The following is a 22,533-nucleotide window of genomic DNA, read 5'->3' as shown; positions in this document are numbered from 1 at the left end:
AGTGTTCGGATTTAAGGCCAACATTTTAGTATTAATAAACTAATTTCCGAGTTACATTTTCGTTCATAAACTCCAAAAATAGTTGTTGTTACCCTGGGTGAGGTCTTGAAGATAACACTTGTAGAGTTATCCTCTCTATCTTCCAAAAGTGTCGTCTATAATAATAAGACCACAAGCAAAGGAGTGTCTTGTTTGCAGTGAACTGAAATCGAATATACCAAAAGCAAAGTGGTCGATATCAGAAAAGGAGAGGACTGAGGTTGGGTTAAAATGAGTCCACCAAAAGAAAGGGCCTAGCTCGAGAGGTGACCTAGTTCCAAGAGAACATACCAAATTGGCCCAATGGTTACTGTTCTAACCCAACGATTTAGAACATTTTAATAAACGCTGTCAATAATGCTATGCTAATTAATTGTTCCAATTTTGAGCCTTTTGGCCAAGGTTGAGGTAGAGTCTGGTTACTTTGAAATTTAGTAAAGTTATGAACAATAAGCTACATATACCACACTAAATCACACGTGTCATAGATCGAGTTAAGATTGAATCATAGATACATCTCACTTGTATAAGAGATTTGATAACGACGTGATCCATAAATGCGGGGCAAATAGTTTATATTCTTCATAGAAAGGGAAGCTTCACAGGTCACTCCCTCATCATACATAAGATCTTAAAGAAAACTTTGAATACGTGCAATCACTCACAAACCACACGTATCAAGTTAATTCACGTGAAATTTAAATACCAATAAGTTTACAGTCCATCCAAGGTTAAGCAGCTAAGTAGTACAAGTAGGTTTATTTTTGACTTTATATGTAACAAATCAATAGAACATGCTGACTATCTACTCTAAAAAGCACCAAGAACCCTTTTGATTTGGCCTCAGGTTTTGTTGTACTTCTAAAATATTCCACATGCTCAACCTTCGCTTCAGAGTTAATAAACATATTTAAAACAATTATAAGCAGCACGAACACGATGTTGTTTGACAAAGTTTTGAGTTGACTTAAGCCTTGAGTTTCTTTTCGCATGCAATGCGTGCGGGTGAATATAACAACAGAAGAGCAAATGGAAAACAGATGGAGTTTTTTTTTGCAAAAACCTATGTCGAAAATCTGATCGATATAGTTGACTAAGGGGACACATCCATGGAAATCTTGGATCTTGGTCACTAAAATAACATTTTGAGAAAAGCACAGCACCATTGTAATCCTAAAATGAGTTCCCATTTTCAAAACTGTCTAATATTATTGTTGACCAAGCTGGTTTTCATTTCATGTCATGTGTAAGTAAACAATCTTTTTTTTCTTTATTAATTTGTTGTTGCAAAGACACAACCTTTTTTGTCAAATGAGGATCCAAATTCCACGCACAAAGAATGTGTGATGTTTCTGCATCTTTGCTGTCTTACCAAGTTGTTTGTCTCTTGGGTTGGTCCAGCTTGCTTGTGAGATTTGTAAATGTCAAACAAATCTTAATTTTATACTCATAATATAATAAGAATCTTTTTCCCTATGAACCATTCAAAGTAAGCATAGGGGTGGAATTACTTGGCTCACGAATCTCTGTCTGCTTGATGCTTTTTTTTTTCCTCTTTCTCAAAGACATATTTCTAGGAGTGCATTTAGAAATGGAAAACAGAAATGCTCATTTGACTGTCAAAGCTAGTTGATTTTTATGGTCTCAAAGCCTTACAAGTAAAAGAATTCAAATCCCAATGGATCTTAGGCCTAGGGGACCTTACCTTCCCACATTTGCGGCAGAATAGTGGACTAAAATGGTTGGGATTATCTAACTTGTCATTTTACAGTCATCAAACCTCTAAAAGTTTATTAGGGTTCATTGTTCATCAACATATTCTTAGCCTTGTTAGCATAGATTGTCGTTAATTTAAATACCCTAAACCCCAACCCGAAATATCAGATTATATTACATTTGATATACAATACAATACAACATATATATATATATATTGGATAAATAACAATCATTTGATTATATAGGCGCATTTCACAATAAATATAATGAACATTATGAGTGACTTATTCTCCATGTTATTCATATGAGAGGTACTTTTTCAACGTACTTTTTCTATATATACCTCTATCATGTAAAAAAGTTATCATATATGACAGAAAGTGATTAATTAGATATAGCAAACAATGATATTCCTGTAATATACAAGTTCATTTCTTCAATTTTAAAAAAGAAAGGTAAAATTAAGCTCTAATTCTCAATAGGTCAAAAGAGAAGTGAAATGTCAACAAATATCAACTCATATGGGTAAAATTAAGCTCCAATAATGAACAGCTCAGAAAAACAAGCTTTTGTTTTTGCCGACAGAATACAAAGTGGTCTGAAATTTCAGTCTCTGAAAAAACAATGAATTTGATACATTTCCTCAAAATATCACCCCCAACCTTTAGATAGTTGCCCTTCACATAAAATAATTACAGATTCATGGAGCATTTATGAAATAAAATAATTATATAAATGTCATATTCCAGCCTCACGGTTTTTGTTTCTGGGAACGTGATTGGTTGGAATACCAAAATAGTGATATCCCCATGATATACAAGTTTTTTCTACTTCTTTTTTCAATTTTAAATAATAATAAAAAGGTAAAATTAAGCTTTAATTCTTAATAGGTCAGAAGAGAAGTGAAAAACGACATGTCAGAAAAAAACAAGCTGTTGTTTTCTTCACCAACACAAGGTCGTCTGAAATTTCAACCTATGTGGGCAGAAAAACACAATGAATTTGATGCCATTTCCTCACAATGAAATTTCAACTTGTTTCCCATGCCCTTCACATAAAATAATTACAGATTCATGGAGCATTTTGCAACCTAAGCTTTCAAATTTGTTTCCATGTCATTTATGAAAGAAAAAAAAGAAAAAAGAACAGAGACATAGAGCAAGAAATTTGCAGGGTGGAATCTGACTTTTAGAAAGAATACATAACCAGGTCCCTAGAAAAATAACTTGAAATTGAATTAGAATAATCCACAATTTGGTGGAGAGGGATTTAACCCGGATTTACTACAAGAAATTGAAACATCAAAAGAAAGATGAAGAAAAGCAACTGTACAATAATGTCAATAAAGGAGAGTTTCTCATTCTCTATCTTCCTACATTTTCATTGACTGAATCTACGAGTACCACCGTTATGTACCAGAGAAGTTTATTTACTTCTATGGTATCTTCAAGATCCATTGGTCCTGAAGCCAAGGCATGAAGCATCACAATTACGGACCTCAGCCCATATAAAGTCTTCTAGCTGTCTTCAAAAACTCACTGCCAAAGCAACCAAGAAAACACACAAAACATCATGAGTATTGCTCATACACATCTTGGAAAGCCGAGAAAGAGAAAAATAAGGCACAAGATTTCAAAAGCAATAAAAATGCACAAAAGTACCTGAAGGGTTCATCTTCAGTGTGTTTAATAGCACCTTCTACATCCCGGTAAAGCACATTTCTCAGCATCTCAGAATTTTTCAAGCCAAACATGTCGGCTAACTTTCCATACAATTCTTTGTATGATCCAAGGACAGAGAGATCAAGGGTCCCCACATCCCCCGATTGAATGAACACTTTGCAATAACTTGTCTCCAAACTAACATTGCTTTTCTGATGATCTTTGTTCCAGGGAGACCCTTCATCAGATGAATTTTCCACCGAACCATTGCGATGTGATGCAGAGCCAGAGCCAGAGCCATCGGAACAATTTCCAGAGGAGCTCTTAGACATCTGTTGCTCTGTAAGAATTAGCTGACCAAACAAAAATATGTGAGGCGTCTTTATCTCACCATTGCCCTTCAAACTCTGGGAGGGAATTTCCTTTGTCAGACAAGAAGAAATATTCTCATTGCTTTCAGCCACGTGCATGAAGTTGCCCTCAGGGATTCCAGAAGGGGCAAAATGACCAAGTTTTTGAAAACCAACTGGAAACATACCCGAATGAAGTTTGTGGAAGAAGACATCCGATGAAGATAGTTCAAATTGAGCTTGCCTGGCTCCCTGTATGCCCGCTGATATTTTGTCTGATACACTACATAAGGGGTTGCTCGAATTTAGGAAGTTGCTACAAACTGAAGGCATTGGAAATTGGCTAACAAGGGAATAGTGTGGGTTATGTTGAAGTCGCAGCTTCTTTCTTGGCGGAGAGAAGGGAGAAAGATGGATGGCTGGTATGCTTGATACCAATTCGACCAACCATGGGCTAACACGTTTCACATTTTGGAGCAGATCTGGCTCGTCCCATGCAACCTGAAATGATGATATTTTGTTTAATGATTTACAAGATGATAACTTCATATTTGTCTACTAACAGTTTTAGTAAAATTGATATCATGCATATATACTAGGCGAACAATTTTACAACAGTTTGGGAAGCATTAGTGAAGATAAGTTTTATGCAAAATTTGAAAAGTTAAACTCGGTCTAATAAAAACTGTGTACAAGGTACGTGTAACCAACCTGTAGAAGGCGCCATGGAGACTCAGGCCAACGGCTGGGATCTGCAACCCGAACATAAGATATGGTTCCCATGAACCAGCTTATCCGAGAAGAATCCTCAGTTTCAAAAGGCATTTTGAACCTCATTCCTGAGCACCATTGAATTTGCATTGCAGCTCTAACAGATGTGGCCTTAACACAAAACTCTGGTGTGCTTGCACGAGGATAGTACACAACCTCAAAGGGCTGGCCACTGGCAGCAAGAGTTGCAGCTTCAATAACATATTCAGCCCTGATTTTACCTCTCCACTCGCCACTAGAATTTCTTTCCATCAAGTGATTGCCCTTCTCCCTTGGGAAGCCAGAATAACTCCGATAATGAGAGCCAGAATTTTCAGCTGCAGGGTTCCATCCAGAAGGGTATTCAGGTCCACCACCAATTCCTCTTTTAGCCCTTCTAATTCCAACACAAAGATCCCCACTTTCTGCTCTGAAAAACACAATAGAATCTCCAGCAACAAGCTTCTTCTGGTTCACAAAATTACTCCATCCTGTTGTCAAGAGGTGACGACGAGGAGTACCTCTATAAATATGCCTAAACTTCCAAATCTCACCGTGCACATCCTTTGCAAGAATGGTCTGAACAGGTGGCTCAGCGGAGTAATCCAAGCGTGGGAAGATAGTCTCTGCGCAGTAACGAGGCACGGAGAACCCTCCCCCGTTGTTAGCATCAGATTGGGTCAATGTCTTGGCAAATGATGTGGGTTTTTCAGGATTCTCAACTGTTCCATTGTTTTCCACAAACTCATCCTCAAGATCAAAAGCATTCTCTCTTATTGGTATCAGCCTCATTTTCGCATAAACCTCATCCGTTTCATGATCTGCCATATATGTAATAGCAGATATCCTGGAAAGAATGAGTGGAGGAATTCTACAATTCCCAAAATCTACTTTCCCATGGGCACACTCAGCATGTCCCTGAGGGAAGTAGAAGACTTTAGAGTTGATGTGTGGCATTTGAACCATGCCACCAGCGCAGGCATGCCAGAATTTAGAATCCAACCAATTCTTTGAGTTGTTGTTCATGGGATCTCTTACAGAATCCATTACTGTAATCATAATGTCAAACAAACTATTGAACCTTTACAGCATAAAAATTCCTTGTATGGAATATTGCTTGACTCAGTGAAAATGCAGCTGTTAACACATGAGAATTACAAGAACAAAAGGCTTCAAGTTAGATATGTTATTGTTGGTAAGGGAAGAAAAGCCATAATTTCTTAAAAGAAAAAAAAAACTCAAAACATAATTTAAATTTGTTTAAAAATAGCAGAAAAGAAACTGACAACTGGAGAAGGAAAGTATCAAAGTATCAAACACAAGCTAATGGTCAATGAAAAATCCAGGAACTTTTCAAGTTCAATTGCTGGGATTTATGAGAACACACAGAAAAGCCAAGAAATTTGGAAACAACAAGAACCAACTAACAGAACAGAAACATGAGATTTAAGCAAGACAAGTTAACAAGAATCAATGATTACCTCTCTTTCAGAAGAAGCAGAAATATGACAGATGAAAGTCCACCAGGATTTGGAATTCCTCTGAAATATGAAGTCCAAAAAATCTAGAGAGTTGGTGTGTGCTGTGACTTTGTGGATGTGAACTGTAAAGGGTCGGCTTCTCTGTCTGTGTGAAAAGCTCAAGTGGGTTCTCTCAGAGACGCATAGAAACAACAAGTGAAGGCAGAAGAAGAAGAAGGGTGTTGCTGAGGCTGAAGCTTCGTTGCCGACCAGAGCAGACTGTGTTAGGAGTGTGTGTGAGAGAGAGATTTAGACGACAAGGGACACATACCAAAAGGCAAAAGCCTCCCTCTTTTTTATATTATTCTTATTTTATTTTATTATCATCGCGGGTCCAGAGATTTACGTGCTATTTTCGATAGTTTCGGATCGCAAAAGTCCAAGTGGCTTTGCCAAATTTTCAGGTGAATTCCCTTTCTCATCTCTATCTCTCTCTCTCTTCTTTTTCTTTTCTTTTTTCACAATTTCTGTTTAAATATTGATAACATTTTATTTGTTTTGCTTGTGTCTATTTATTTTCTATGTATTTTTGATGAAACATGTGCAAAAAAAGTCAATGTTACTTGGAAGGCACAAGGCTCATGGCACAAAGTAACCTAATTAAGTGGCATTAAACATTCCAATAAATTTAAGCTCATGCTCCATTAAAGAAGCTCATTAGTAGTAGTGAACACTTCCTACAAAATTTCAAGGCCATTTATTTTAGTGTCTCGCACTTTGGAAGCCATGAAAACTCATATCTCAAGTCAAAAGTCAGAGAAACTCAATAAATCCACCAGATTTCAACTTGTGTAAATCAGGCCCCAACCCAAAAGGGTAGTAAATAACAAAATGTATTTGTGTTTGTGCTCTCTAAAAACCACATTCTTTTTAAAACCTTTTACCTCTTTCTTTTTCTTTTGTCACAAACTTTGTGTCTTGATCAAACGTTATTATGCTCATTGAAGAATTTAGTAAAGTTTGTCGCGCCTTCGTGTTACATTCTCTTACTCGATTTCAGGAATATAGGAAACTTAACGCTTGTAAATTAAATTAACGGAATTTACAAAAGTCAACTCGTGTTTTTCACACACAACACATCGGCAAGTTTGACTATAGGAGTAAACCCCTCCACATAGAAAATAACAATAATTACTTCTCTCAAATTTTCCAGCTAATAATGTGGGAAATTTTTGAGTTCTATAGCATTATTCAATAAAATATAGAACAACAAACTCGTAATAAAAACAGGTTTATTAAAAAAATTATCCAATTAATTGAATATATGAAATCATAAAATATAACTAATTAAAATGGGATTGGAAAAATGAAAAAAATAAAATAAATTTGAGTATGCTAATAAATCGCAAAATTGTTACAAGACGGCGACATTCATGCAACTGCTGAAATCAAGGCAGTGGTTTTAACCAAAGTACGTGGACTCCTATGGTCAAGTTTTTACTGTCTGAGGCCCTAACTCTTCGGGGCTAACCAAGGTTAAGTTCGAGTTTAGTGACTTAAGTTAACTTAATCCAGGTTAAGTTTGAGTTGTAGTACAATATAAACCCTGGTTAAATAGTCCACAGTCAACCCCCAACGTGTGACGTGTCCATATCTCTTCACTGGTTGTTTGTTGCGTCCCTGATTTGTTGCTCCTGGACATGATCTTGTCGTGCTATTTCTAAGGCTAAGAACAGGACAAGATCTTCTCAACTACCAGGTTTTTGAATCGCCCTTTTCACATTATCTTTTTCATTTAGTTTTTTTTTATCACCTAATCAATAAAGAAAAAAAAAAGTTGGCACGCCCTAAATATATAAAGTAGATAGAGTCTAACATGTTACATGTTAGGTTGTAATAAAATTCAAAATTGTTATACATTCGTGTAATTTTATGTGGTCTTAATTTTACCAGAGTATCATATGGAATTCCTACTCATACGTACGAATACTATTTAATTTTCTAACTAATTGATTACATGTTTTGTTGTAATGAAATTTAAAATTGTTATAAATTCGTGATTTTATGTGGTCTTAATTTTATGAGAGTATCGGATGGAATTTCCCCTCATGCGCACCACGACCGTTCAATTTTATATATAACTAATCGATTTTTACGTAAGTGATTAAGGCAAGAATTAGTGTGATTTTTGGATTAGATAATGAACTTGATAATGGAGGCACCAAAAGCGACGTCTAATACATTAGGACAAAATTAATATGACAAAAAGATGGGATATAAAGAAAAGCCAAATCATTCGGCTAATGACTTCGGTCGGTCTAATAAGGGATAGTTAGTTTTCTCAAATATGAAAATGCAAAAGGGTTTAGGGTTTCAATCATGTGACATGCACGTGGTTCATTTCTATATATATATCTCTCTCTCTGAAATTAAAATCAATTTTGCCTCCATCCAACTTGATAGAATTATAAACCCTAGCAAACATCCTAGAGAACCAAAACTGTTAAAAGAAGACGTACGTAGAAACCAGACATATGTGCTGCAAATGGACATGGAGGGATCAGACCTAACCAGTTGGAGGAGATGCAGACACCTGACAGCAACAAAAATTTTGTCTAAAAATCTCATCAAAACCCTGAACATATCTTCTTCCTCACCAAACTTTTACGACTTGACCCCAACAATTTATTATGTTTAATTAATGTGGCCTCTCGTCAATGTGGTTGGGCATTTTTCTTAGTCTCCGCCATAACCACAAACACCACAAGTGCCTCCTGACCAACCCTATGCACCATTCAAGGGGTCCGTAAATGAGTGTTGTCTTGTCACTGGGGGTTCATTGTCCTTCTCGTATGGACCTTTGATAAGGACTTTTGCCACAAAATTATTTAGAGTGGTGTGAGGATTGAGGGAACTGTCTAGAACTTGGAACCAGTTTGTGAAGTTGAATTGTGATTATTAATTTCTTCTCTTTCAAGCAACAATAATGGAGATCGCATTGCTATTTTTGAGTACTCAAAAGTCAAAATGCACTACTTCTTCTAGAATGGAATGGGAAACAATTTTCACATTTCCTCCATTTACACGTGTGATTGAACTAATAGTTAGACGAATACTTTTAACTTTGAAAATAAGGAACACGGAGAATTTCTAAAATGTACATATGATTAGGTGTTGTGAAATATACTTTTGACATTATTTTTCATGTGACTCGATATTGAAGTCCATATAAGTGAGTTTTTTTTACCTGGTTAATTATTAGTAAGCACGTTTTAAATAAAAACAATATTATGATAACTCTAAGAGAATATTAACAATTGCAAAGGATCATGTCCTAAGTTCGATTTTCCTATTCCAATATCGTTTAATTAGAAACAGTGTTGAAATCTATGTCCATAAATAAAAATAAAAAAAGCGAGTGAATCTATATATATATATAAAGCAAAAAGTGAAAAACATTAAAACATTCAAAATATCAAATAATATATCTTATTTTTATAAAACACAACTATCAATTATTATTTTTAATTCTTAAAATAAATTTAAAACTTTGGCGTATCAAAATAAAGAAAAGAAGTTAAATGTTAATTTTGATTTTACCGTTTGATTGAATCGGCATCGAGTAAAAGAGGGAACACCGACAAGTGACAAAGCAGAGTCACAACTCAAGCAATAGAAGCAGTCGCTACCATTCACCCGATCTACTAACGTAATGTTTTCATTTTCAACGACATTTGTAAACGAGCGGGTGCACTTCCTCCGCATGGCTGCATCGAACTTTAGATAGTTTCCCGATGGGCCCCACGTCCTGTTGTAAATCTCGTCAGTGAGATAGATGGGGATGGGATAATGGAAACATGACGCGTCTAGGTGACTGGGTCCCACGTCCGAATCTGTGTCGTTTCTTCTGTTGGCCCTACAACAGTAAAATTTGTGAAAAACTCAGCCCGCGTACGTAACTCTAGACTGAAAAAACAAAAAGAAAGCTCAAGCCAATTTTGGAGGGTAGAGAGAAGAAAATTTTGATTGCAATCGGAATAAAACTATTTTATTATGCTCTTTTAGTTAATACGGTAATTAGCATCTCGTAAATCGCTATATGATATTTGAATGAGTCAAAATTGGCATACACTACTAATCAATTATTCACTTACTATGACATTTTTCTCCACTTTATTTCAAGAAATTTTAAATTCAAAGCGCGTTGTAGAAGTGACCATAACATATTGTGAAATGTCGCTTACAAATCATAATCCGGTGATGTCAGACTTGTCATTTCCATTAAACACGAGTCTTATTGGAGTAGTTCGGGTCATGGTAACCTTCATTGTCTCTCAATTTTAATGATGAATGCAATTTCCTATAGGTGGACTAGACAGATTGGTGTGAACCAGTCAAGTTGATAATACAAAGTGTTTATTATATTTCGATGGCTTTGAGGTAGCAAGTTTAGGGTTTTTAATCAAGCTCTTGGCGTGGGTGAGGAGCCACAATAATTGCATTAAAAACGCATTAAGGGGTTTGCAAAGCAAAGCAAAACAAATCAAAGCAATAAATTTTCTGGTCCCCAAGTTGCTGAGAGCAAAATAGTCGTCGTCAAAACATGCAATGCCATTTGCATGAACATATATATACTGTACACATTAACATCAAAGACATTGAATGCTTACACATGGCGACCACATAACATACGCAGCGGCTGCTCTCTCTCTCTCTCTCTCTCTCTCTCTCTCTCTCTCTCTCTCTCACATGCCGCTCTGCCAGCCATGGCCGCTGCTCTCGCTTCCACACTCAATTAAGCCTTAATTAATTAGTCAACTTAGCCGCTAAGTTTTATTTATTATTTTTATTAATATTTATGACTGACAAAGATCAATTCAATCGAGTCATTGACTCTCTAAATTAAAATGGCTGATTTATGATCCCAAGTTTACAATGTTTGTTGCTTGCTTTCAGTTTCGCACTTGTTCTTCGTACTAATGTTTATTTTATGAAACAATCTTATGACCAAAAAAGAAGTTGTCACACGTGAGGTTGGGGACAATTTTATCAAATTTGACTGCCTGCCGGCCATAATTTGTGAGTCAGCATAAAAGTTTACCATATGCACCTTGTGAAATTGTAACAATTTGGCTCCATTTTAAGTCGGTTATGAGAAAATATGTCAAGTGATGATATGTCATGTGCTCGACTCAACTTTTTTTGCTTACCTTGAATAAAGTAACATCGCTTTCCCGCCCATGTGCGACCCACTCACCGACAACTAAAGTTCATAACCGGCTTGTAAACCTCTTGAGTTACAACTTGACAGTATCAATTCAACAATCAACATCCATCTACTTTCTCATGGTGCACACACAATGATTCAAGTTTTTTTCAATTGGAAAAAAAGAAAAATATATGGGCCTACAGAAGATTAATGAGGATTCAATTGGGCCATCTCCAATAAAGGGCTTTATCATCAACAATGGCTGGAAAAGGTGTAGCCCAATCTCAAAACAAAACCACCAACAAGTCATTCTATAGTGAGGACGTTATCTAAGGCCCATAGATGAGGTCCTATCTCTTAACCTTTAGATCAAATTAACTAATTTAATCCAATAGCTAACAAACTTGATCCAATGATTAAGAAATAGGGCTTCATCTAAGGGCCTTAGATAAGGCATTTACTACAGAATTGTAACAACATGAACACCGCTGAACCCAAGTGTCGAGTTTTCAAGTTTGATAGACATTTCAATGACAGAGGGGCATTGTAACATCTGAATCCCAAATCTTCCATTTTTCAACCGGCACGACACCAAAAAAAAATAAGGCCAGAGAAAATTGTTGGGTTTGGTGCAGGATTTGAAATTCGAGTGTGGGTTTTATTTTAGGCCTTGGGCACCGGCTAAATGTTTGGGCTTTGAAAAATATCCTTTACGAAAGAAAAGCAAAATTAAGGGGGCTTAACTTCACCATAACTTGATACTTTAAATATCAATACAACAAAGTATTACTATTAGTTAAAGAAATTACTCACCGCCACTCAGAGCACAATTTAGATTTTCACCCTAGGCTTTTCAGGAGTGAGTGTATATCCTTAATGTGATTCTTTAAGTGCAATTATATATTTGTTGTTGGAATTTACTTGTTTCCTCTCTATTCTCTATATTGCAAGTGATCTAGAGAAGAAATGTTGTTGTTTTTCTGCTAGTGTGTGTGTGGGGTGTGGACCGTGGTGCGTGTGTGTGTATTCAACTTCCTTAAATGTATAAACAACCAACCATTTTCATTGTAGTATTATGCTATTTCCACCTTCTACTGAAAATTCATTCTTAATCAACTTAGAAGACTGATAACACCCGAAAAGAAAGGATAAAAAATTGAGATATATAATATTAATACTTAAGCATATATTACACTATGTAGTATATTCTGAGACTAATATGGTTTCCTCATTTACTCTCCTTCCCTTCGGCTAGGAAATCTGTGTATTACGTGGTTAATATGGTTTCCGAGACAGAAACACATATTGGCTCCGTCTATGTTTTCAAGTTAACAAAATCTCTCCCATTTGATTCTTCAGCCTTAGTCAGATTCTCATCAGTTTCTTAAGACATGGGGCATTCAGTAACACCTTCTTGTTCTTGATCTTCTGGTTCAACCAAATCTCCACAATTCTTTAGAGAAATCATCATGTCAGTACAACTAAAAACTTCCATAGAATACAGTGGACCTTTGAGTAGTATACTCTTTATAGAAATACTTGTTAGATCCACAAATAATATATTGTTATTGTAATAAGTCTCATGGTTGAAAAATATGCCATGCTCCCATTCTCCACACTTAGAAAGTCTAAGCCTCCCAAGAGGAAGAGGAAGAGGAAGAGGAAGAAGATATTGTTCCATATATATTTTGTAATTTAGCACCCATTCTTTGTTATCATAATTATTTTTCAATCCTCATATCTTCATATATTTATCTTTTGACGAAGAAAAATTCACTAGGCCCAAAGATCTCCTAAAATTAAGCAAGTGAAGAAAATTCTGAAGACCCTGCTTTTTCTCTAAGGCAACGCAATGAGGAGTCCAAAAGAACTCCTCTTTCTTGAAGTCAACTTTGGGCTTAGATGGCAGGGAGGAACTAAGGGTAACTCCCGCCATATATATAATCCTAACTTTTTCATCACTCTCTCTGACCAGTAAATTGTAATAATGGACAACAAAACTTTCTTAATTTTGCATCTTTTTAAGCTTGGACAAGTGTGTGTGCACATAAAGGAAATCATCTTTCAGCTTCCCAATTCAAAATTGTTATTGATCTATTCGACAATTTGAAAAAATTTATTCACTACCTTAATAATAAGGGACGGGCTTGACCACACCTTTACTTTTTTTACCATGACTAAAAAGTCTAAAATTTACCCCCAAAATGGGAAAAAATAATAATAATAAACGTTACACATCACATGCAACAATCAAAGTAAGGTTCTGAGTGCAAATCAACAATACATTTGAACTTAAGCTATAAGCATTGGGCCTATCCTAAAAGCTTGGTGGCAGTCCAACTCAACAGTGAGCAGTTTGGATTTTTGGTTCAGCCTTTGGGTCACCATAGTCAAATTTGGGGCCAACCCCATATTTGAACATTAAATCATGTCCCCCAAATGTGACCCTGTTTTCTGCAAAAACGTAGTCATCATTGAAAACTGAAAAACCAGTAGCATTGTTTTGCAATTAGGTTTAACTACCCAACATTATTTAAACCAAACTTATTAGGTTGCCCAGACTTTTCATTCTCATGTCTCACACAAATGGTTTCTTTTTTCTTTTTTCTTTTTTATGGGTTTTTATTATTATTTTTTAATGTCATTGCAATGTCCTATCAAACCTTCCCAACGAAGCATTACTTAGAACATGCATTTGAGATGATATCATATCATATGATTAGCAGTCCAGTCAGCTTGAAAAAATGAAAGTAATTATCGGAAATGATTGATGGTAATCCTGTTTGGTTTATGCGCATAATCAATACTATCATTGTTGGTAATAAAGTTGATCTTTTTCTTTCATTTGGTTTGCGTTTGGTCAGATTGAGACGTCTTGCCAAAGTCCTTGACATACAACCTTAGCTACATTAATCAAGATTTCTACCCCAAAAACCCAGTCCAATGGGTATAATTTGGGTAAATTTTTACGTGTAACTCAATGTCTCTTCACATGATATTACTAATTCATTCAAATTATAATACGCAATGAACAACGAGTTTATATTTTGAAATTTGGTGTTAACATACATACATGTGTTATAACATAAGTGAATTAATAAGTCAAATTTCTCGTATCTTTCGCATTGTCAATTATGCCCTCAATTCTGACCCAAGTTGGGTCACTTCAACTTTCAAGTTCAACTTTAACCTGCCAACCCTAACTGTGTAGCAATGACTTTGGCCAGTAACTAATGATAATAATACTTAATTACTAAAGTAATGTCCTCCTAACTTTGATTTCAATGCCATCTTAATGAGTTTGTTTCGTCAGATGTGGCATGTGAAACTCTTAACCATAATTGAAAGACGACCTTCTGTTTCTTTGTGTGTATATATATATATATATATATATATATATATATATATAATGACTTTTCACTGGCTTTGTTCCATCAACATCTTCATCTGAATCATTTTTCTTTTTATATTAAAAATAAAATAAAATAAAAAGAGCCCTTCTTCTTGTTTTGATCATGAGGGGTTCATTAGCCTTTAAGCAACGGTGTTGCAGAGAACATAAAAGCATTATTTATTAGCGCATTCTTAGCACCACACCACACCACACAGGCAAAATTGGCAAAGCATGCCACCTTTAAAAACTTAGTTAATCAGTTAAAGAAAAACATTACGCAATTGCCCAACTGAGCAAATCAGAATCAGATCCATGCACCAATAAAAATATATCTATGGATTGTGAATCTTCCAACCTCTTACTATTTCAAACTTAATTAATTTCAAAGATTAATTAAAAGAGATACTTCTTTTTTTCTGACGGATCACAGTTTGACACATATGCAAAAATAATTTATCAAAAACACATAAATAAAAAAAACTTATGTCGCACTGCTATTAACAGGAATGGATGAGCATCTTTTTTTTTTGGGGGGTAAAAAACGTAGAGCCCCTACTTATATGGTAAGGATGGAATAAATAATATGTGTGAATATTAGGAAATTGACCCATGACCATATGTCATACTTCATTTCATGAACTTGGAAAAAATGTGATAGGGTTTAAGGGATTGTAGGTTCAAATCCATCATATGCCAAACAGAGCCCTAGCTAGTAGGCCCATTTGCGTTATTGTGTCAGTATCCAAACAGAACCATGTGCCTTTTCTTAAATAATTGTATGGAAGTCTTGCGGATTTGACATATTTTGTTCTCAACTTCTCATCAAATTGTTGATGAGGGATGATTGATGACCCTCTTGCAAACTTGAAATGTGCACAAAATTGATGACCTAGAAGCACCACCAATTGATAATATTTGTGTACGAAACTGAATGATGCAGCAACAAACTGTCATCATTTGATTATGCTTTCCTGCTTCTTCAAGCAAAACTTCTGGGTCATTTTGGTTGGTTCAGTAGGGCAATAAAAGGGCAAAACCCAAAAACCCGAAAATAATAGCGAAAGAAAGAAACCATAAGAAATCTCAAATTCCAGTACTCATTTCAGAATTTTGCTACTACAAATGAACTGCAAAAAGAATTCCCTTGCAAAGGAAGATAAAAGGAAAATGAATGCTGAAGGAGACAACACAGACTCAACTTCTAAAAACCTTAAAGAACTACTAGCCATCATCATCACTACATCTAAAGTCTACCATTAAACTTGCATCTCTCTACCCCCACTTTTTTTTTTCAGGTCTCTCCTCTACTAGCTAAATATATGGTCATCTAATTTGCTCCTATTTTCCCCCCCATTCCATCCCTGTACAAAAAACCAATGAACAAAGAAATGAAATGACACTAAGACAAATAACATAACAGAGGAAGAGAGAAGGAAACTGTGTATCCAACTAGGAATATTATCCTCTACATCCTCCCTCACATCACATGTAATCCATGGAGATGCTGCTGTTAGTATTCGGAATGAGTTCGGGAGTTTCGTTCATAGCTGTTGCAGTCTCTCCAAAAACAACCAACTCGCCACCCTTGGTTCTCATCTCAAGAACCTTCTTATGGGAATTGGAGTGCAAGGATGGAACAAAAGTAGGACTGGCAGCAGGCCGGTACTCAGGAAAGAGCCGGCCTGACTTGTAGCGGACGCCGCAGGCATTGCATAGGGTTTTTGGTCCCATTGGGCCTGCCCTCCACTGGGGTGTCTTAGTAATCTCACAATGCAAGCATTTTCTCACTGCTGCCTGTGTAGGACCGGAATTTTGATTCCCCTCGAAGGGAGCCAGGGGAAGCGACACCTTGAGCTTCTTCTTCTTCTTCTGCTCCCCAGAAGCTTGTTTTGGTATCTTGATCACAGGACGAGACTCTGCAAAATTCTCAGAGTCAGAAGGGATCTTTGGGGCGAGGAATGGCTCAGCCTGGGGGCCCTCTGCCTCAGTAACAGAGGAAGCAGGGGAAATGAGTTGAATTGCGGAACGAGGGTTGAAGGTGGCCGGGCGTGGACGCTTGCTGCGAGCACGTCCACGCTTACCGGGAGCAGCGACCGGTCCAGGACTTTGAGGCACATTCTTGTCACCTGAACAAGAGCTACTGCTATCAAGCACAGAAATTGGGCTGGAGGTCTGGAACTGGTGGTGGGATGTGTCCTTGTTGATGAAGGAGTCTGGTTTGTTGATGGTGAGGCTTCCACCAGAGAAGGAATCCTCAACAAAGTTCGACAGCCATTCCAATTGAACTATGTCTTCAATCTGTCACAACAAAGAAATGAAATTAGGCCAATTAAGTTCCCAGTTCAAGAAGAAGATGAAAAGAAAAGGAGGAAAAAACCCAACAGAGAAGCATGTACATGAAGACTATTGACCACAATACCCGCTCTTTGGAATTTGAGTGTACTCATCTCATGACATGTCACATGTCACGCCCATTTCAATTTTTCACCGCGCAATTATGAAATGAAACTATTCAAACTGTAAACCCCCCACCGACATACTACGACGTCGTTACGTGGTCAAATGACTAAAATACCCTAAATCCTTTTTCACCACATCCAATCATTCACGAACAACACTATCCTCTCAACACCACCCACCCACCACATGCTGCACCAGAGGACCATGCCCACCTTTACGCGGGCTTGCCAGCCTGGCACGTCAATTCTACGAAAATCATGTAAATAAAAAATAAAAAATAAAAACTGTCCTAATTTCAACTTATGACGTCATCGTCACATTCATTTCACGCAAATCCCGTGAAACCGACACTGCTAAATGCCACGGAAGCACCGAGAGAGATAGCGAGAGGGAGGGAGTGTGACTCACCGGAACGGAGAGCTCGGCAGAGAGGTCGGAGGCGGAGTTGCCGGCTGAGAAAACGGCGTCGTTGGGAGCCGGGAGCGAGCCGGACTGGTTGGGCCAGAGGGAGTTGTTAAACGCAGCGTTGCAGTCAGGGGCGGGGCCCAGTCCGGACTCGACGTCGTCGTTTGGGAAGTCGAGGAGGTCGTCAATGGTGTCAAAGAAGCTCCCGCAGTCTATCTCGTCGATGAAGTTCGGTCCGATCATTGTCTCTGAAAAATTGTCCTGAGATAATAAAAAATAAGAACGAAAAGCCAAAAATCAGCGACAAAATCACTTTGTAGAATTTGAATTTGAAGTTGTATTTTTTATAGGTAATGTGGCGCATAAAGCGCGTGGCGCATTTTAGCAGCGATACGCAATTAAACGCAAAGGTTCTTCCGGTTCCACTTTACTTATTTCACACTGATGACTTAAATTTCTGGAAGAAAAAAATGACGAAAATTAAAAAGAGGCGAAAATCAAGGTGAATTGGGAGCTTTCAGTAAAGTGACACCAACACATGGCGTAGGGTAGCACCAGCTGGTACCGACTCAAACTCCGAATTTTGCTTTTTGGTTGTTTTTCTTTTCTTGAAAACCAAGATAAGGAATTTTTGGCTGAAAAAAGGAAATAAAAAGAGAGAGAAATTTGAACAAGAGGAAGCAGAGGCAGAGAGCAAAAACCAGTTCAAAATGCGTTCAATTTCTCAAGTGAATGCGAACGAAAGACGAATAAAATTCTTCTTCCTTTTTTTTTACTCGAAAATTAGTGAAAGGAGGAGAAAATATTAAGGAGTGTTTTCCGTCATTTTCTGAGCAACCAAACAGCGAATTCAAAAGAAGGGTGTGAAAATAAGGAAAATGGAGCGCATCCATTGCCGACGCTACTGAAACTGTGAAAGTTGTGGAGAGAGAGAGAGAGAGAGTGGAAAATGCAGGGCCAAACCTGTTGAGTTTTGGTTTTGAACTCAAATTCACTCCCGCCTAAACAAAAACTCAGAGGAAACGAAACCAAAGCAGCAGAGACCAAAATCCAAACGAAGCCCTAAACTACCAAAACCCTATTCCTGGTTGAATATAAGGAACGGAGAAAGAAGAGAGAGAGAGAGAGAGAGAGAGAGAATGGGTTTTGAATGAAGAAGTGAATTGAGTTTTGAAAGGAGAGAGAGAGAGAAGGAAAGGGCTAAAAAGGAAGAAGAAAGAGAGTGATGTTATGTAAAATGGTAGGTGAGCCTCCTCCTTCATTGCTAGCTGTCTTTTACTATCGTCATCTTCAAGCCTCCCCACGGGCCCCACACCTTCCTCTCCTCTCCCCTCCCACCGCTCTCTCACACCTTTTTTGCCCTTTTCCATTTTTAAATTTTTCACCGCGAAAATGCAAGAAAATAAAAATAAATACAAAACAGAGCAAAACAAAGCAAATCAAATGCCCAAAAAATGCAATAAAAAGATTTTAAAAAATGGGGGTGGGGTTTCGGTCTTACTTTTTCGCTTTCAGCTTCTCGGGCTCTCTGCTTATCGCTTGCTTGCTCTCTGTTTCTCTGAGCGACTGAGACAAGAGATTACTTATAGAAGCCTCTCTGCGCCTTTTGTCAGCCTTTAACCGCCGTTTCTTTTTTACCTTTTACTGCTCTTATTTTTAACCCACCCCCTCTTCCCCAAAGTGTTTCTTTAACGGAATTCCAGCCCTCCGTTTTCCCTCAAAACAGCGACCTTCTTGTCCCTTTCTTACACCCCTAAACGCGTTACGCCGTTATCCTTATCCCCTCCCCTACCCTCCCCGTTACGCGTAGATGTTTGAAAATTACTGCCCGCCCAACATGGCAACGTATTTAAAATTTAAAAAAATTAGTCGGTCATATTTGGCAGTATATCCATCACAACACATGCTCGCCTTTCCATTATTTTATTTTATTTTTCCTTTTTTTCTTTGTTTTTTTTTTTTCCATTTCTTGACGGGTGTGGTTTTGGTTTTCCTTCTATGTCATAAATGGTTTGTTATTACCAGTTGTTTTTTTTAACCAGGAACCTTCTCAGAGGTGAGAGGTTTTGATAAACTACTAGTGATTCAGTGGGAACATTATTTATTACATTTTTGTATGTGGAAGAATTCCTGGATTTTCTTTTCCATATTTTTACCTAGGTCGAGATGCTATTTTCTCATGCTTGGTAACCTAATTAAAATTGCCAGATTTGTTAACCTTGTCTCACTAACAATTATGGGGATGTGATTTGGTTGTCATTAATTGCTAAGTCTGTAATTACATATGTCCTGATATAGTAATAAGTTTCGATAAGGGTGTACAAGTACGATAAGGTTAGAGTAGATGTGCTGCGAGAGAGCGATTAAATTTACTAATCGTTCGAGTTGTTTTAGGTAATGAAGATATTATTGCATAAGTTGGTATGAAGCTCACTTTAAGGAGTTCAAAAAGATAATACTAACATTCACGAAACGAATTGAAAAAAGTCAAATAAAAACACATTTCAACCATTGAATCTTAATGGATTTACACGAGTTACTACAATAGACGAACTCTAATTTATTATTGAAGTTGCTTAGAATTATTCACATTAAACATTTCAAGCACCTCACATATATGTTCACCTTGTGTCAAAATCTACCCTTTTCTTCCCATTATATTGTTTGTTATTGTCAGATTATGAGTGAATGGGATTGACATCATTCAAATTTCAGCATATGATTCATATCCACCATATCCTTAACTATTACCCGAAACTAGAAAAATGTTGCATTTTAATGCATCACTGTTTAAGACCCAAATTGATGCAATTCCTGCATGTAGGTGACACCGTGCCCAAAACACTATATATCTATACGTACAACTACAAGGCAATAAAATATTTGGCGCAACTCAGTAATTTAGGGTCACTTTTGTGAGAGACTTCCCCCTTTTGGTAGAACAAAGAGTGAATGATTAGTTTTAGTGCTTTTAATTTTTGACACATAGCTTTAGTGTAGGTCCACGCGGGTTGAAATATTTGGGGCCACTCTCACCAATCATGGTGGTAATGGTATGAATTACTTGTCCGCTACCATAGAATTCGTATGTTACAAATATTTAACGACTGATGTTAATATTTTTACAAACATTTGATAATTGATGTTAACATTTGATGATTGAATTACGTATCGTATCGTATATTGATAAATTAACGCTGAAAATTCCAAAATGGTGAGATGATGGTAAATGCCTAAATGGCATTACAGCATGGACTTTATGCAAAGTGGGTAATCACCAGCTGTCATTTCTAACATAGCGGATGGGGTAGGCTGTTAATCCCATTACTTTACGATGATACCCTCAAATCTCCACCACCTAATGCCATTCGAGCTTTCTGGTCAAAATCAAAGAACAAAAAAAAAAAAAAAAACCTATAGTGCGCCTCAAGTGTGCTCGAATTGGGAAAGTGTACCAGCAAATCAATGTATTAATGTGGAGATTAATTAAAAAAATAATTTTATAAAAAAGGGAGAGAAAGGTTAATAAAAGTGACTTCACAGCCGAAGCATGTCTCATTTGGGCCTCATGGCAATGATGGGCTTTCTTCTGCTTTCTCTTTTTCTTTTTTAAAATTAAAAAAAAAAAAACTAACTTGAGCTCTACTCTTTGCATCAATCCCTTCTAAAATACTCTGCCAAAATTTTAAAATTAAAATTAAAATTAAAAAGAAAAGAAGAAGAAAGAGGACCCTTTTATTCTTTTATGATTAACTTGGGTTACACTCTTTGTATCACTTCCTTCTAAAAGACTTTTCCATATTCAGAAAAAAAGTGAATTTGGTTAAAAACCCATATGGACTTTGAGCCAGTCAAGGTTCAGGCTTCTTCCACCATATTGAAGACTAGTGGGGTAAGCGACAACAAAATATTAGGTTTATTTGCATATAAAATTGATATCATAATTAATTAATCACCCAATTAAAAGAATAGAAAGAAAAAAAAAACCCTTTTGGACTTGGTACAAATTAATATATCTAGAGTCGTGTTTTGAGAATATACCAAATCTTCCTCATATCTTTGAAAGGTTTGGGTTTTTTTTTTGGGGGGGGGGGGGGGTGCGGGGGTGTTTGTGTTTCTTAATTTAAAAAATGCACCCACACGACCTTTCTTAATTAGTGTTAAATCAATGCAAGGACGTCCCGAGGACAATTATTTAGTAGGGTGATCATCCTCAACCAAGACAGAAACTGATTGATACATTATTTCTTCCCTTCAAAGATAAGGAAACTAAGGATTTTTATGGTATGTACCATTCTTTACACAAATATATAAGTAAGTATATATATATATATATATCTTATTTAGATGTCCGTACGTTATTATTATGCGGATGTCATTATAAATAGGGAGAAAAGTAGAGAGAGATAGTAGAAAAAATATATGACAACTGCACGATAATAACGTAAAAATGTCTACATATAAATACCTAAACATAGTGTGTGCAAAATACTAGAACTAAAAGCAACTTTTAAAATTATGGTATAAATAATAGAAGCACCGACGAAATGCATGCATTATGCATATATAACTTAAGGCAATGTGCATGCAAATAGCGATAGATTAGTACCTCATTAATTATGCATTTTGTAGCCATTTAATCCCCAGCACGACGTCGTTGGGTCGACCAATTAGTGGAAGTAACATCTCTATCTCTCCGTGTCGAGATTACTGATCTAGATAACATCAAATTAAATTGCACCAAGAATCTATCATCATCTGTCGCTGTATTACCATAAAATATAAGCAAAGTTGCTCTCTCTGCAATCGACAATATGTCGGTAAGAAAAATGCTGAGGGAAAGTGCACATCTGCCGCTGTGCACATGGCATTGCATCCCCAATATGCTACTACTAGATAGGGCGACTAGGTCACCATGCATAATGCAATGTTTTTTAATGCCACGAATAGCTTAATGCATATCATAATAAACTCAAGTCATTGTAGCTTTGATTAGCAACAAATCCCACAATAAAAGGGGGCTTAGTTTTGATTCTTATATATTTTCAATTTCATTTATTTCTCAATCGGTAAACTTTACAAATTA

General features: G+C 36.6%; 2 protein-coding genes across 3 annotated transcripts; both read right to left on the bottom strand.

Moving 5' to 3' along the window:
* Positions 1-2,953: 2,953 nt before the first annotated feature.
* LOC117620146 (auxin response factor 18-like) lies at positions 2,954-6,311 on the bottom strand. Its single transcript, XM_034350271.1, has 4 exons — positions 6,001-6,311; positions 4,481-5,656; positions 3,420-4,270; positions 2,954-3,296 (listed from the first exon to the last, which is right to left on the bottom strand). Exons 2-4 carry the CDS (start codon positions 5,576-5,578, stop codon positions 3,257-3,259), a joined length of 1,989 nt encoding a protein of 662 aa, XP_034206162.1. The 5' UTR covers positions 5,579-5,656; positions 6,001-6,311; the 3' UTR covers positions 2,954-3,256.
* Positions 6,312-15,656: 9,345 nt separating this feature from the next.
* LOC117618793 (GATA transcription factor 8-like) lies at positions 15,657-19,048 on the bottom strand. Of its 2 annotated transcripts, none has more exons than XM_034348521.1 (3): positions 18,949-19,048; positions 17,451-17,708; positions 15,657-16,880 (listed from the first exon to the last, which is right to left on the bottom strand). In XM_034348521.1, exons 2-3 carry the CDS (start codon positions 17,688-17,690, stop codon positions 16,065-16,067), a joined length of 1,056 nt encoding a protein of 351 aa, XP_034204412.1. In that variant the 5' UTR covers positions 17,691-17,708; positions 18,949-19,048; the 3' UTR covers positions 15,657-16,064. The 2 variants fall into 2 exon arrangements, with proteins under 2 accessions (XP_034204412.1, XP_034204411.1); XM_034348520.1 differs by lacking the exon at positions 18,949-19,048 and adding an exon at positions 18,411-18,693.
* Between the last annotated feature and the right edge of the window lie 3,485 nt (positions 19,049-22,533).

The sequence above is a fragment of the Prunus dulcis genome, chromosome 2 (genome assembly GCF_902201215.1).
Source record: "Prunus dulcis chromosome 2, ALMONDv2, whole genome shotgun sequence".
Classification (NCBI taxonomy): Eukaryota; Viridiplantae; Streptophyta; class Magnoliopsida; order Rosales; family Rosaceae; genus Prunus; species Prunus dulcis.
Note: the sequence above shows the minus strand (reverse complement) of the source record. Positions and strands in the feature narration are given on the sequence as shown.

Excerpts from the sequence above, each read along its gene's own strand:
- LOC117620146 (XM_034350271.1), bottom strand. The coding sequence starts at position 5,578 with ATGATTACAGTAATGGATTCTGTAAGAGATCCCATGAACAACAACTCA. Across the intron at positions 4,271-4,480 it reads CTCCATGGCGCCTTCTACAG|GTTGCATGGGACGAGCCAGA; the intron begins GTTGGTTACACG and ends TCATCATTTCAG. Across the intron at positions 3,297-3,419 it reads ACTGAAGATGAACCCTTCAG|TGAGTTTTTGAAGACAGCTA; the intron begins GTACTTTTGTGC and ends TTGCTTTGGCAG.
- LOC117618793 (XM_034348521.1), bottom strand. The coding sequence starts at position 17,690 with ATGATCGGACCGAACTTCATCGACGAGATAGACTGCGGGAGCTTCTTT. Across the intron at positions 16,881-17,450 it reads CTGCCGAGCTCTCCGTTCCG|ATTGAAGACATAGTTCAATT; the intron begins GTGAGTCACACT and ends TTGTTGTGACAG.